The sequence below is a fragment of the Rhea pennata genome, chromosome 18 (genome assembly GCF_028389875.1).
Source record: "Rhea pennata isolate bPtePen1 chromosome 18, bPtePen1.pri, whole genome shotgun sequence".
NCBI lineage: Eukaryota > Metazoa > Chordata > Aves > Rheiformes > Rheidae > Rhea > Rhea pennata.
Window position 1 is genome coordinate 3,694,097 of NC_084680.1, and position 14,781 is coordinate 3,708,877.

Consider the following 14,781-nt stretch of genomic DNA (forward strand, 5'->3'; position numbering starts at 1 on the left):
ATTTCAAAAGGCTTGGGCCAATGCTCTCCCCTCGGGTAGTTTGCTGTAGGAAATATGCATTACGTGGTGGCATTCAGATTTAGGGAAAAACCAGGAATGCGTCATTTTTCTGTTGAACCTTCAGAAAGCAAAACAGATGGGTCTCTGCTTCTGGTCTGCAGGGAGCAGTTACAGAGCCCTAGCTCCTTGCGGTGGGTACGCTGCCAATAGTCCAAAGTGGGAAGCCAGCCCTTCCTGGTGTGCAGCTGGGAGAGCCAGGGGACCACGGAGATGCTGAGCCCATCCTGGAGGTCCATGCCAAGGGAAGCTACCCAGGCCCTGGCAAACTAGGGCTCTGGCGATCCTGCTCCCTCTGCGCTCCCGATTCCCCCAACGCCGACACTTTCTGTAGGTCTCCTGGCCAGCCAGGCGCTTCTCAGAGTGGAGAGGGAAGAAAATCTCTGCAAATTACTGCAGCACACTGCCAACATAGTAAACCAGGACTAACCCAGTGGCCTCTGACCTCACTAGGAACAACAGAGACTCATTCAGAGAAATTGCTTGGAGATAAGCAGACTCCTGCAAGGCATGGGAGCTTCTGAAACACAGTCTAACCCAGGAAGTGAAAAGGAGAAGAAATTTTATCTGAATCAAGAGAGAAAAACGATCTCATCTCTTACCAGAGTCCACCGCCTGCACACGGACCGGGGAGTCACAGCAGATCGTGAAGCCAAACCCATCGCTTCCTCGAGGGATCGTAATCTGAAAGCAGACACCAGAGTCATCCCGTTGAACGGGAAAGCGGATGCAGCGGGAGATCAGCGAGCATCTCCCGCCTCACCCCGGCTGCCCCGCAGCTTGCAGAAACGCCGTAACGCGGCATTTCTAGGAGCGGCTGTAGAGCTCGAGGGAGCCGTCAGGACGAACGCCGTCGCTCTGCGAACCCCAGGGAAAGCGGGGCTGCAGCTAAAGGGATGGAAATGGCATTAAGTAACGTGAGATCGAGCCCAAAGATCAGCAGACATCAGCAGACCACGCAGTGAGTGCTTTTTGAACATACACAAGTCCCTGCACTCAACTCTTGCACGCGAGAGGAAAGGTCTGCTAAGCCGCGGGAAGAGGAACCCGGCAGTCTGGCTCTGACAGTGACTTTAACGCGGCTTCTCCAAGTAGGTCACTTAAACACTTAGTTTCCGCCTGTGTAGTACAGAAGCGGCATTCGCCTACTCCAGAGGGAAGCTGCGAGGATCAACACACACCCGTCCGTCGGGCGCGTGTGCCACAGCGAGCTCCGTGGGTGTCACCGCGTTCACTGGGGCGACTACGCTTTTGCTCACCGAGTTTGGCTGGGATGGATATCGTTTCACTGAGGCTCATCTCTCTCTTTCTGATTCCCAAAACAAATGAGCTTATTCATAAAATGATATTTATTTTTTGATGTTGGCTTCCAGCAGGAGCTCAGCGTGACTGTTCCTGTTAATATCTGATTATCCCCAAGACATTTATCAAGCTCTGTTTTACTGACAGTGAAAAGAAAAATCCAACATCTGACCTAATTATTTCTGAGAACAAACGGCCAGAGAGAAGAGGAGGAATCCGGCATAAGCAGCCAAGAAGGAGAAGTGATTCAAAGGTCTTTTATAGCGGATGGCAAACCCAGCAAGCTTTCGTTCCTCTGCACCTTTTCCCTACTTGCATCCTCAACATGAAAAAGCAGGCTTCAAAAGAGAAAAACTTTCTTCCTAGTGGAATCTAAAAGCAGGTCCATCCCACTACGCTGAATATCTTTTCTCTCCGGAGTTTGGTGGATCCTCAAAAGGCATTTGTGGCTCTGCACCTTTAACCAACCCCACATCTTGCTAAAACACAGGGCATAGGGCATCCGAGTTCTGCAAAAGCGTTACCATCACCGCCTTGCGATCCAGCCCAGGATCCCTCCCCACACGGAGACTCCACATTCGCTTCCCAAGCCAAAGCTTTCCTCATGCCAAGAGATATCTCACTCCTCCTCCTTGGCTGGCTCTTATCCACTGCCAGCGGAGACATGTTCCCTGTATCACTAACTAACCAGCTACCCACTGCTGGTGCTTCAGCTCTCAGCTCCCACCACTGCAGCAGTTAACAGGGAACTGAACATCCATCTTTGTCACAGAGCTAAGCAAGAAACAAATATGAGAGAAAAGCTTAAAGGTGGGCAACAAGACAGCATGGGACTCCAGCAGCACGGTGGGCACAGGCTCGCTGTACCCGTAACTTAGGGGGAAGGAGCAGAAGAGATTTCCAAAATAGAGAATTGAGGAGGTCCAACAGTCGGCTGTCATTAGTACAAAGCAAAGCAGCACTCCTGCATGACCCAGCGTCTGCAGCAGAGCAGCACTCCTGCATGACCCAGTGTCTGCAGCCCTGGTAAGGACGAGGCATCTTTAAACAAACTGATTCTTTGTGCAATTCCCAATTTCTAGTATACACCATCCCCTACTGCAACTTTCGCGTGAAATGGGAGATTAACATGGGAACACAGAGCTGACAGTGAGCTGGGAGCCTTGTTCCAGGCCGCGGCAGGAAAACAGCATATAACAGCGCAGGATACCGGCACCTGGGCAAGCAAAGGAGAAGTTTCTGCTCAGCACCGAGTCGCACCAAAGCGGGTCCAAGGGAACTCGCACTGGCTTTTACAGAGTGCAGCAATGCTGCTTAAGGCGCTGTCAGTCGTAACTAGCTTCAAGCAATACTTGATTCCCAAATGCACTCGTGCTAAAGCAGTTTTAAAAACAGAGAGTCCCACTGGCAGAGACTTAGTGGCCTCCTGTGCCTGTCTCTGCCCAAATGAGTAGTAAATTGCGACAAAACCTCTCAGCGCTGCCGTAGTCTGTGTACTAAGCCGTACCCTTAAATTACACAGTAAATTGTCTCCATCTATCCACTTTCACACGCTACAGCGGCAGCAGAGATCAGAGATGCCTATCTGAAGGCATTTTCCTTAGATTTCCGATATTATTATTTACAAAACATTGCTAGCAAATCAGCATCCCAGTAACAGTATACACAGCTCAAGAAGAGGGAGAAAAGCCCAGAGACCCTCCGAAACTTAACCCAGACTTGCAGCAAAGCGCGCACGCACGCCGGCACGTGGGTTTTCCCACGGTCCGCCTGCAGCGGGGTTGCACAGACCTGTCTGTATCTTGGCTCCGAGCACACCTTGCAGAGTCCATTGAAGCGGTTCATGGCTGGAAACCCTAAACTCGCCGTTAGCCCATGAAAACACAGTCCCTCGCAGCAGCAGCGATCCTGGTCTCCTTGTATCCCACCAGTGCAGAATAAAACCACAGTAAAACTGGCATGACCGCCCATGGGAACCCAGCTCCAGAGAAGAATGGCAGGAAGCCACCTTTCACCTCCCCAGCCCCTGTCTGTGCTGTATGCCGCTTTACGATAAGCCAGAGGGCTTCCTGAAAACCCTAAGTGACAAGGAAGAGAGAGAGTTTTATATTAAAATTCCTGTCAACTATTTAGTATTCCCTAGTCCCTTCTCTGTTGATGTGGCTTTTGTTCCCGCTGCATTCTTCGGCGGCACGGAGCACTTTGTTATTGCAATGTTCTCACAAACACTTGGAGGATGTTTAAGCGGCGGTTCACAGGCACCGGCTGTGCAAGCTTCACTTCATTAAAAAGACGTCTTGCACTAATTACATGTTAGAGGGTAAGAGAGGTTTTTTTTTTTAAAAAAGAAAGAGTGTGGTTTTTGGAGCACAGACCCAGAAGATACACATGTCCCAATGCTTTGTGTACAGGCAGTCACAGAGGGGGGAGCTTAGGGGTCATTTTAATTGGACTCATGGTTTAATATTGCAATGAAAGACAAAGAGAAACTCTTAACCCAGCCAGCAGCAGGATGCAAAGCGGGACCTGGGGAGTCTTTGCACCGTGCAGCCTGCACTGCCAGAGTCGCAGTGCATTCCCTTGGAAAGGAGGAGAAAACACCTTCCACACTGCTCTGCACAGATCAAGCAGGCTTAACGCCCTTCCACGGTAACCGGCCCCACAGCCGCTGAAGCAGGGCAAGCAGGGCTCGGGTGGGAGCCCGAGGAGCTCCCAGGAGACCCCCGAGCGTGGCGGGGCCGGCGGAGGCGCTGCTCCCAGCCCGCCTCACCGCCAGCCCCGGCTGGAAGGAGGAACAGCCTTCCTTCCCAGCCACCATCTTTCAAGTCAGCGGCGACTGCCGGAGAGGAAGGGAGGGAGAGGGGCGCTGGCTCTGTTTGTCTTGCTCAGTCGTACGCTTTAAAACAAATAACTGAAAATGCAGCTAAGGGAAGCAGCAAAGCGGAATTCGGCACAGATAAATCACAGGGTCTGTTGAGCCCAATTTCCGATGCGGGCCTTGTGTTTGCATTCCCATTTCCCATCCTTGCCTCTCCTATAAATCACCGAGGCTCCACCATGAGCCTTTCGCCTCCCCAAGCAGGCAGCTCTGGAAGGAGGAGAGGAGCAGACACAGCCCATCCACGGAGCCGCGTCGCGGGAGGGGGCCTGCCGTCGAACAGCACAGCGGGGCGCCAGCCAGCCGCCAGCCTGGTCCCCATCACTCCCAGTCCCAGCAGCTGCTCCTTTGTCTCTGTGGCAATACACTGGAAAAACATGAGTTTGCTATACCACAACATGGAGCAAATGAGGGGTTACTACCCCCTCACCCACCTCTGCTAAATAGTGTGTGATTGGGATTATTAATCACCTAAAAATGTTGTGTTGTTGGTAAGGAGACAGACATAGCCATCCCCTCTGCAGCTTCCACCTCAGCATCATCATTCTTATGTCAACCCACTAGCTAGTTTGAAACGTCTCCAGGCGGGCTCCCCTGCTTCCAGTCCCAGCTAGGCTCCAAGGGGTAGGGGGGGGTCTTGGTCTCTGGTGGGTCAAAGACCAGTCGCACCTACCTTCAGCTGCTTCATGTTCGTAGCGTCCTGGCTTTCCCACGCTGTGCCCTGACTTCCCAGTGCTGGCTCTGTGAGACAGACGGAAAGGTCACATCAGCCTGACAACACGGGCTTCTGAAGGCCCCTCTGCTCCACAGCCTGTCCAAGCACTGTAAGATCATTGTATGTTGGGGGATGTTTTCTTCAGGCTGGGGGCAGCTCTACATGGTAGAAGCTGGTACATATCTGGGCACTGCTGCCTTACTCTGTTCTGCACCAGCCCATCCTGCTCCACGCAGTCCAGCAGCATGGAACAGAGACCAGGGCAAGAGAAAGAGCTCACCACCTGACTGCACAGACCCTGGAGCCAGAGTCCAACCACAGGATCAGCCCTAATATGGAGGACTGGGAGGCAGGAAGAGGTACAGTAACAAGCCCAGCAAGAGGGAGAGATGTGGCTACAAAATTGGTGCCCCAAGGAGAATCACAGACAACTAAGTGCAAAGCAGGAGTGAGGAGTAAAGAGAAGAGCCAGGTGCTTGTGCAAGAGCCTACTGAACTGGTCAGGATCTCCCTCATGCCCGTCTGCTGAGAGCGGCCCGCTGAGCATCACAGGGCTGAAGTTCTTGTTGAGGCACAGGGGATGAGCAGTTTGGCTGTACTCCACTGAGTGATCCTCACCAGAGAGGAAGATGGCAGTGCTGGCTCCTCTCCATCACTGCTAGCAAGGATTTCTGGATGCAGGCTCCTGATTTCAGCTCCTGGGCTGCTGGACTGGCACGTACAGTGGGGCTGCTGGCTGGGAAAGCGCTGCCTGCCTCCAATCCCAAACGTCCCCAGCAAGCAACACAGCATAGCCTACCTGCCCACAGGGGAGGGACACTCTCCTGCTGGAGGGTGACAGGATTGAGTGTGCTCCATGCCAGCACCAGACATGGACATAAGGTTAGCTCCCCTTCCAAGCTATGCCAACACACCCTGGGACATTCCCGGCGGAGACGCACCTCTGCTCTGCTTCAGTCGCCGCGTAGCCACCTTCAGGTGCTTGGTCCTGCCCAGATCCTCTCCAAGGAGGTAGTACCAGCCACTGATCTCCTGGGTGGAAATAAAGAAGTTGCTCAATGCAAGGGCAGGCACCTGTGGCCTTATGTGTTCTTTACTCCCCAGGTGGCACTGCAAAGCCCCCAGGCAGTGCCCACGTTACCCCTGCATGCTGACCACATGGAGAGCCACTGAACCTGCTGGGGGCTGGAGATATTTAGTCCTGTTTAACTCACTCCAGTAACCCATAGCCCCCAAAGGCTTCTGAGGTAGAAGTTCCCTGGGTCAGAGCACAAAGACTCCCCAAACACACTCACCCACCAAGGGACAGCCTAGAACACATCTCCTAGGAAACAGGAGCAGCTAAACTCCTGTCCCACTGCAAGGAGGAACCAACCATTGTGACAGTAATGAGCTTCTAGAGTTTTAGAGGGAGATGACAGAGTGCAGGAAACCAGTCAGTCTCCAGTAAACCCATCCCCATCAGGTTTGCAGTGGCTGACAGTCCCATAAGGAGCGCACAGCTCTGGCCTCACCACCAAAGGAGGATGCTCAAACAGCCTTCAGCAATGCTGGGTGATCTGCAGTGGAACTCCCTTCACCCACGTCCCATTTCCATATGGGCAAGGCCATCTCAGCAGCCAAGAGGACAGAGCTGGCCTTCACTCCCAGGATGGGAAGGGACTCTGGGGAAGGCAGGGATTGTCTCCCTTCCTAGGATCTGTCACTGTCTCCCATAGCTACCCAGGCAGCTGGCATTAGCCAGAGGGACAAATCATCCTGGATCAAATCCAGTGAGGTTGCAGGAATCACATTCCCCTAGGCAAGAGGAAGGGGTCCATTTAAAGATGAGCGATTGAAACCCTGCATCCCTGGAGCAGGTCCAGCTTGTATCAGCCCCAGCTAGAAGGACCCAGCATCCTCCTTCCATCCCATGCCCTGCAAGGGTAGGGTGCCTTGGGGCTATGCATGGGTGCAGCTACAAATGCAGACGCTCCTGCTTGTCTGCGTGCAGTCACAGCTTGTGAAACTCACTGCTAAAACTTGGCAAGGAGGAGACATCTGTGGGGGAGCAAACATGACCATCATGATCTGGTCTGGCCTGCTGCATACAGAGCTGAGGCACTCCCTGGGGAGAGCTGCAGATTCAAGCTGATCCATCTGATCACCTTCAGTGTAATAAAATCTGCATCTCACTTCTTGTCTGAATTTCAGAGGGGGCTATGTTCAACTTATCTCTTCCCCTCTTCTCAGATAATCTCCCCAAAAAGCTCCTTTTTAACCTCTTGCTAAGGAGCAAATTTCCAGACCTCAAGTGCTACATTAACACTTTTATAAACCACTTCCAGATTTGCCTAGATACTCTCAGATGTGCCAACACCATACCTGGGCTATGGCCATGGATGAAGTTTCTCACCACTGGTGCCTAGGATAAAAATGTGCCTGTGACCCTGTGACCTTTTAACTGCCCAAGGTAGAGTTTTGCACCTTCCACTGACACATCTGGCTGCTGTGTCTCAGACATTGGTCTGGAGGTTTCTCATTCAGGTCCCTGTCTAGCAGTTCCTATATTTCAGAAGATCAGAAGCAGTCATTTATAGTAGTATCCCTACAGGCTTCTTTAGGAAGGCAAATCCAGCTGACCTGAAAGCTGTATTACCAAGCAGCAGCCAGGCTGGGGCAGCAGCACTGTGATCAATTTTGCAGCAGTAGGGACAGATTCTGGCACAGAGACCTCCTGATAGCACCATGGCCTGAGAGAGGACAGTTTGCCCTCTCCATCACCTCCTCAGCTGGGGAAACCCTGGTAAGCACAGGGTGAAAGGCAGAGCCCTCCTCAAAGAGCATATCCTCACCATCGCATCAGCTTGGCTACTACCTAGAGGCCATGTGCCATATCTGACACATGCCAGCAGGTTGAACAAGGCTCGCCCTATCTCCTGACCCCACAGAGCCCTGTTGTGAGCTGGGCAGGCAGGACTCATAGGATGCTCCTCTCTGCCAGTCCAACTCCAACTGCTGCTATTCTCCTTGAGCTCCCACAGGAGGGAGCAATGGTCCCCTGGCCAGGCCATTTTCTCCTGGTCTCCCCATCCTGGCCTTCAGTAGTCACACTGACACCAGTTTCCTAGTGGCAATCAATGCTGGGGATGCAACCAGGGGTCTTCCTGGGCCTCTTCAGACTGTTTGCTCCGTAGCGAGAGAAGCCATCTCCATCCCTGCTGCCCTCTTGTATCCTGAGAGTCCATCATGTCTGCCCATAGGCCTGAAAGGGTGAGCCCCAGTTCCATGTACCACGCTTTGGTGCAGACGTACCTTGTCCGGGGTCAGGAGGGACTTCACACCAAAGCTCATGCACCCGATCAGTTTGCTCTGTCTGGAGGAGAGTGGGAGATAGTCAGCATGCACTTGTAGAAGTTGCTGGTCAGCTCCCCGCATGCGCCCCTTTGTCAAGACCCTCGGAAACATCCCTGCCAGTGCCTGGGACGTGCCTCCCCCCTTTCCATGCTTTGAGTAGTTATGGTGCTACCACAGGCTTATCCACAGCTGCCTTGGGGTTGCTGCTCAGTCGCCACTAGAGCAAGGAGGACATGGACTGAAGCCTATTCATCAAAACCTCTAATCTCCCAGAGTCCCAAAGATCCAAGGGTGCCTGATGCTGGCAGGAGCTTGGCCAAGAGGCAGAAGCCGCTCACTCGAGCAGGCAGTGCCAGACCCCTCGCTGTTGGGCTTTGTGCCCAACTGTTTTGCCCCAAAAAGTAGCAGAAGTCCTTAGTCCCCCAGTCCCTTTCCCTTCCCATAACAGCCAAGAGGGCAGAAAGGGGCCCATCTGTTTTGCTGCACGTTTGCACGCACAAAACATGAACTTGTAACGAGGAAGTCAGGCTGGGAGGAAGTTTTTAATGCTGTTCAGGCTTAGGGCTACCGAGCAGCAGCAACACAGATAGAAGACCAGGGTTTCTTCTCTGCTGGTGTTCACACAGGACAGCGCTCGCCTAGCACAGGTTGCACCGGGCAGCTGTGAGGACAACCCTGGCCAGAGCCCCCAGCCAGCAGCCTGCAGTCCCCAGCCACACTTCCTGGCTTTCCCCCATCTCGCCAGGCCGCAGCCACCGCACACGGCAGCCCTGTCATCAGGGCCAGCCCTCGAGGGCCACAGCCCTGGAGGAGCTCACATGGGGTGGCCAGATAGGTTCGCTATCATGCCAGCTCCATTTTAAAGAGACCATACCAGAGCCCAGCAGCCCCTTTACCTGGAATTTCTCTCTCGGTTCCAGACTGTGACCAGCAGACGTTTTTGCTCATCCTCCTCTTGCACTGGACTGTAACAAGCAGAGGGGACAGCCCGTGAGTGCTCGGCCACGGCTGCCCTTGCGGCTGGAGACTCCTCGCACTCCTCGGAGGCAGGTTTTCTCCTCCATGCAGCAATCACCCCAAACAGCAATCTTCTCAAACGAGTCACTGTGCACTAGTTTACTAAAATTAATCAAGCTACAAGCTCCACTCCATGTTTCTTACATAACAAGGAGCTCTGCGCCTGTCCAACTGGAGTTGCTGAACAGCGAGATGCTCTTTCCTGACAGGCGGCTGCCGAGGGATGTGACCTCCCTTGGGCAGGTGCTGGGGACACTGCTCAGGTGGTTCAAGGAGAAAAAAAAAAGTTGTGCAGGAAGATACGCATCCAACATCAAGGTGCAAACGCGAGCAACAAGCTACAATTCATGCTCGGAAATAACCATTCTGCGCCAGACTAAATACTGCACGAGGACGGAGGTCTCACACAGACTGGTTTGCTAGCAGTGACAAGCTTCACCAAAACGCTACATGCCGTACAGCTCCTTTACCATGCAGGGACATGCTGTAGCTGTGGGAAATCCTTTTACCTTCTTTGTTCGTACCGATGCCCCGTATCGGTGCAGGCGCAGAGTCTAGGAAATGGAGCGTGTTTGCCCAACTCCTACCCAGCAAGAAAGTCCAACCGCGCGGGAGCACTGCTGTCATGCTGTGTGCAGACAGCCTTGTGAACCTCGGCAAAGCTCTGCCCAAAAGTTCACGGCATTTCAGCTATAAGAAACAGCAGAATAGTGTCTGTCACTCCTCATCTCAGCAGTGGAGCTGCTCATGCATGACGCATGTTTGTCACAGATAATGATAATGCAAAAGCAAACATGGGGTCTTGGCTACGAGATGGTTTGCCCCCGGCCAGCGGCCACACAGCTGCCCCACTGCTCCACAGGAACCACAGATGGGCCAGGGCCACCTCTGCCCTGTCATACTCACAAAAGAAAGTGCTCATGGAAGACAGGATTTTTGCTGTCTGGCACAGTCTTCGTCTTTTGCCTGCATTTCCAGTCAGTATCTGGCACGATCGACATCTTTATGTAGAGAAACAAGCAGCGCATTAGCCATCTCAGTGCAAGCACCCCCGGCTCACAGCTGCCAGCTCTGCCACTGCAGCGGCAGGAGACCGGCAGAGCCAGTTTTATGGAAGGCTAAGCCTCAAAGATCCAGCTGAGTCTGTGCTAACGGAGAGTTTAGATCACTTTACCCTGTGCATGTCTAGCCATTGAATTACAAAACTCTTCAGGAGGTAGGAGGTGAAAAGAACAGGAGCTTCAATTGCAAGCCAGGAAATGAGGGGTTGATGCACACAAATGCTGCTCGCTGCTCTCTGACTCGCAGCCCCTCACAGGGGAGATGCTCCCGGCACACCACGTGGTGACAGACAGGCAGAGGAGAGGACCTGGCTAGAGGCCCTGGCATCAGATGAGAGACCAGCCATCCCCCTGCACACTGAGGTTGCTCGACACAGGAGACCAAGGAGGAAAGGAAAGAGATAGAGAGCCCAGAGCATGCAGAGCCAGCCCCAAAACCCCCAGAAAGCATGATGCTCCCCGAGCAGAGCCCTGGGAGAACTCACCTTCACGTAGGAGTCGCACGTCCCATAATCCTTTCCCATCAGACCTTTTGCTTCCATGACTGGAAAGAAAACGAAATGGTTAAGCCCCAAACTGGCAGAGAAGGCATGTTCCTACGCCGCAGCGCTCTGCTCCGTGTAGTGCTCCCTCGTCATGGAGAGCAGGGCTGGACCAGCCTCCTTCCCCGCAGGTCCCCACGCACCTCCCCCTCCAGCCCGGACTCACCAGGCACAGCAACCATGAACAGGTGAGGTTTTTAAGGTGTATTTTTGCTTTAATAAACCCGTGCTATAAATACTGGTGCCGGTGCGGGAAGTTGGAGGCAGATGCACTTCAGCGTCCGGATGGCAAATTGCATTTCGTGTGCCTGACTTCACACAGTGCTGGGCTCCCTGCCCCGCAGCCAAATGTATCATCAAGTTAAATATCAGCGGCCACATCCTGATCGCAGCCCTGCCAGTACGAAGGCAGCGTTGCCCTACTGCCAACAGCAGGAAACCCTACGCTTCCCAGCCGCGTGGCTGGAGGCAACATTTGCCTAGCAGAGCCCACGACATGCTGTCAGAGGGAGGCTCAGCTCATTCCTAACCTGCCTGGCAAGGCAGCAGTGACTTTGCCTTCACCTTCACCAGGGAGAGATACGTGTTCCTAATAAATGTTTTCAGCCCAGTGGAAACTCCAGTGCAAGAGGCAAATGGGCCCTGCAGGACCCTCTGGTGTTTCACAAAGCTGTTTGCAAGGTTCCTCCAGAACAGGTTCCACCGAGAGCTACCTACTCCCACCTGACCTGCTTTTGGTTTAAAGACATTGGGGCGGAGAGTGAGGTAAGGGAGATCACTCCCCATCACTCCTCCTCCTCCTGCAGCCATCGACCACCCCGAGCATCCATCATGTGCAGAGGTCCATCAGGTCCCAGACCGTGGGCCACACTTCTGCCTCTTTAGTGGCCCATTTCCCTCCTCTAAGGCCTGCTTTTGGAGGTGGCATCCGGAACGAGACACAGCGACTCACACCCACGCTCACACTGAGACTGTCCCAGAGGGACGGTTTTCGGGTGAATTTTGTGCCAGATCACCAGAACCGCCGCACAACTCAGACAAAACACCTCCTCTTCCTCTTATTTCGTTATAAACCTCCACTGCGCAGCTGGGAACAGACAGCAAACTGTCGTGGTTGCCACATCCTGCCACGCGGGTCGCTGGGATGGGGGTGTCTTCCCTCTCCCTCGAGGCACGGATGCACAAGGCACACTCGCAGCCTCTCCTCGGCGGCGCGCCGGCTCTCTCCCGACCCGTACGGCCGCGGGGGAGCTCCACACGCCGCGTCCTTGCCCTGCTCCGCGCGGCTCCAGGCGGGCAAACAGGCGCTCACCCCCTCCACGAGCAGGGCTGCCGCTCCGGTTTCTCGCCGCGGCCCTGTTTCCACCCTCCCCGCCTGCCGCGGGCTTCGCCCCTCGCTCCTGCGGAAACACAGCGCGAAGCCGGGGACAAACGCGCCGAGCGTAAAGAGGGCAAGCGGTCGGGAAGCTCGCTTCTGCTGCCCGGCGCCGCGCGTCCCTCTCCTACCGCAGCGCCGAACCCACAGCGCTCGGGGCTGCAAACCCAGATGAACCGCGCGGGCGCAAAAGCCGGGTGAAAGCAGGCACCCGGGCGCGGGCGGCATCCTCGCCCCGGACCGGCCCCGCGGACCGAGGGCCCGAGCCGAGGCGCGGGGCAGGTCGCGCCGCCCGCGAGAGTCGGGACAGGCCGCCCGCCGCCACAACGCGCAGGCTGCCCCGGGCCGGCTGCCCGCCGGCGGGGAGGCTGGCTCTGCTCCCACGCTCCCGAGCGTTTGCTAGAACCGAAACGATCCGAGAAATTACAGGGTAAGCGTAAGTGGGCGGAGGGATCCGCAAAGGGACACGACAACGGGAGACTGGGTGGACGACACCAGGAGCACAGGCAGAAGCCACCACAGGGGGCCCAGCTGGCAAAGGGGTAAAGCAAACTGGCTCCCCCGGGGCATGGAGAAGGAAGCAGCAGCAGAGGGTACACAGGACCCGCAGTCCCCAGGCTCCTGCGCGGGCACCAGTAGCAGTGGCTAGGTCTGATCCCCCAGAGAAAGCCAGGAGTTCTCGGCAGGGGTCTCCTCCCCCCAGCAGGACCTGCTGTGGCTTCACAGACAGCAACCCCAGCACAGACCGGGGGAAATACTTTTCTTGAAAATAAAAAACGCAGTGTTTGGAAGTACCTGAACTATTTGAGGATTCCAGCAAAGTCTGGCAAGTGGGTTTGGCCAAAAAACTTTCAGAACAGACAAAGCATTTTGATGGTTTCTTTCCCGAATGATGTTGCGGTCTTTTTTTCTTTTCATACAGAGTTCAGGAAAGAAGTTACATACTCGAAACAAACACTGTCACCTGAAAATGAAGCTCTCCAGGAATTTCAGGGAGCCACCAGTCATTCAGCTCTGCCGCAGAGTCGCTCCCAAGAGGCGCCACGAAGCCTCCCCAAGGAGCTCAAAGGGCACCTGCAACACCGTCCCCACCACTAACCCACCATGGCCCTTGGGCCATCTCAGTGTGCGCTCTGGGGCAATACTCACCGTGCAGCACCAGGACCCGGCCCCGCACCTCGATGGACAGCTTCAGCTGACCTGAAAGCAAGGAGAAGAGAGACAGTGAGCGATGCAGGGCTTGTACCTTGTCCCCAGCATGCGGTGGCACAGGGAGGACCCCATGGCACGTAGCCTCGTACAGGGCCAAACCCATCCTGCCTCTCCACTCCTGGGCACAAAGGTATTGCTCAGGGAGCCAAGAAGAAAGAGGTAGTGAGGAAGCACCTTCTCCCACTGCCAAGAAACGATCATGCCTTCAGATGCAAAAATATTTCAGGAAAAACTGAATAGCGTTTTCTCAGCACACAATAAACTCCACCAGCACGAGAGGCTGATGCCCATGAGGGGGACAGGGAGCACCAAGCTGGCAAAACAGTTGCTGCAAGGTGGAGGAGGGTAACAGCGGGCCGAGCTGCAGACTGCCTAGATGAACGCCGAGGACAATGGGTGCTTTTGGTGGCAGGAACATGCCAGCGCCAGGTCAGTCAAGGCTGGCCCCACAGCACTAACCTACTTTCATTCCTCTGCTGCTGGAGGACCTTGTTCCGCTTGTGTCTGCTCCCTGCTTTTCCCTGAAGCATGCCTCATCTGTCCAGACTGGTTTGGGGGGAATGGGAAAGCCTTAAAAATGCCTTCACTGATAATCTTGTCCACAACTGTTTGACTAGCTCTAAACCTTTGTCACTGTGTCCTCGCTGGTTTAAAGGCAAAACTGCTCATAACACATTCAGCCCACCAGGAACACACCACGAGATGACCCAGGGTAGGATGCATTTGCTGGGGACCGCAGGTACCTGCCTGTGGAGGACTCTGAGCACGAGCAGATCACCTAAAACCAGGAGTCAACACTTGGTTTAATCTCAGATTAAACAAGAATGGCTTAATTTATGGTTTCTGGCACTGAACAAATGTCAAGCGGCCAGCAAGGTCAGGAGCAGCCAAGTCCCTTGGGAAGAGCAAGGCTCCACCATCCCACAGCCTCTCCACCACAGAGCACAGGCCAGGCTCAGACTGAGCCAGACCCTCAGCTCTCAGCGACACAGCCAAGGCCAGACAACAGCAGTGCCAAAAGCTTTTGAACTGAGAAGCCAACAGCCCAGAGGTGCTGGGGGGCTTTCAGCTCCAGGCATCATAGGCTCAGGCTGTCACCGCTAAGTCTCTCACAAACACGAGACCCCATCCTGTGCCTCAGCCATAGGAACAGCACGTCTGCAGAAGCACGTGCAGTTTAGTAGAGCTGGTGCTCAGGACTCAGACCTGGGATTGCCCCTCCACTCCACAGTAGTGGGGTAAGACGCTATTGTCTGGGTGCTCCAAGTGCGCACTCCATTCCCACA

At 54.5% G+C, this 14,781-nt stretch overlaps 2 protein-coding genes across 4 annotated transcripts in view; both read right to left on the reverse strand.

Annotated features, from left to right (window-relative positions):
- Positions 1–9,976, reverse strand: part of RGS3 (regulator of G protein signaling 3) — a 71,998-nt gene extending 62,022 nt beyond the window's left edge. The window contains exons 1-6 of one of the 3 annotated variants that reach the window (XM_062591322.1): positions 9,815–9,976; positions 9,185–9,253; positions 8,247–8,307; positions 5,894–5,984; positions 4,911–4,978; positions 660–741 (exon numbers count right to left, since the gene is read on the reverse strand). In XM_062591322.1, coding sequence (XP_062447306.1) covers positions 660–741; positions 4,911–4,978; positions 5,894–5,984; positions 8,247–8,285 — 280 coding nt within the window. In that variant the 5' untranslated portion in view covers positions 8,286–8,307; positions 9,185–9,253; positions 9,815–9,976. Of the gene's footprint in view, positions 1–659; positions 742–3,150; positions 3,325–4,910; positions 4,979–5,893; positions 5,985–8,246; positions 8,308–9,184; positions 9,254–9,814 lie in introns of those variants that run through there. The other 2 variants (XM_062591323.1, XM_062591324.1) reach the window with 2 other exon arrangements.
- A 3,468-nt stretch (positions 9,977–13,444) lies between these two features.
- Positions 13,445–14,781, reverse strand: part of C18H9orf43 (chromosome 18 C9orf43 homolog) — a 30,084-nt gene continuing 28,747 nt past the window's right edge. The window contains exon 9 of the mRNA XM_062591329.1: positions 13,445–13,483. The gene's annotated coding sequence lies outside the window, so the exon portion shown is untranslated. The remainder of the gene's footprint in view (positions 13,484–14,781) is intronic.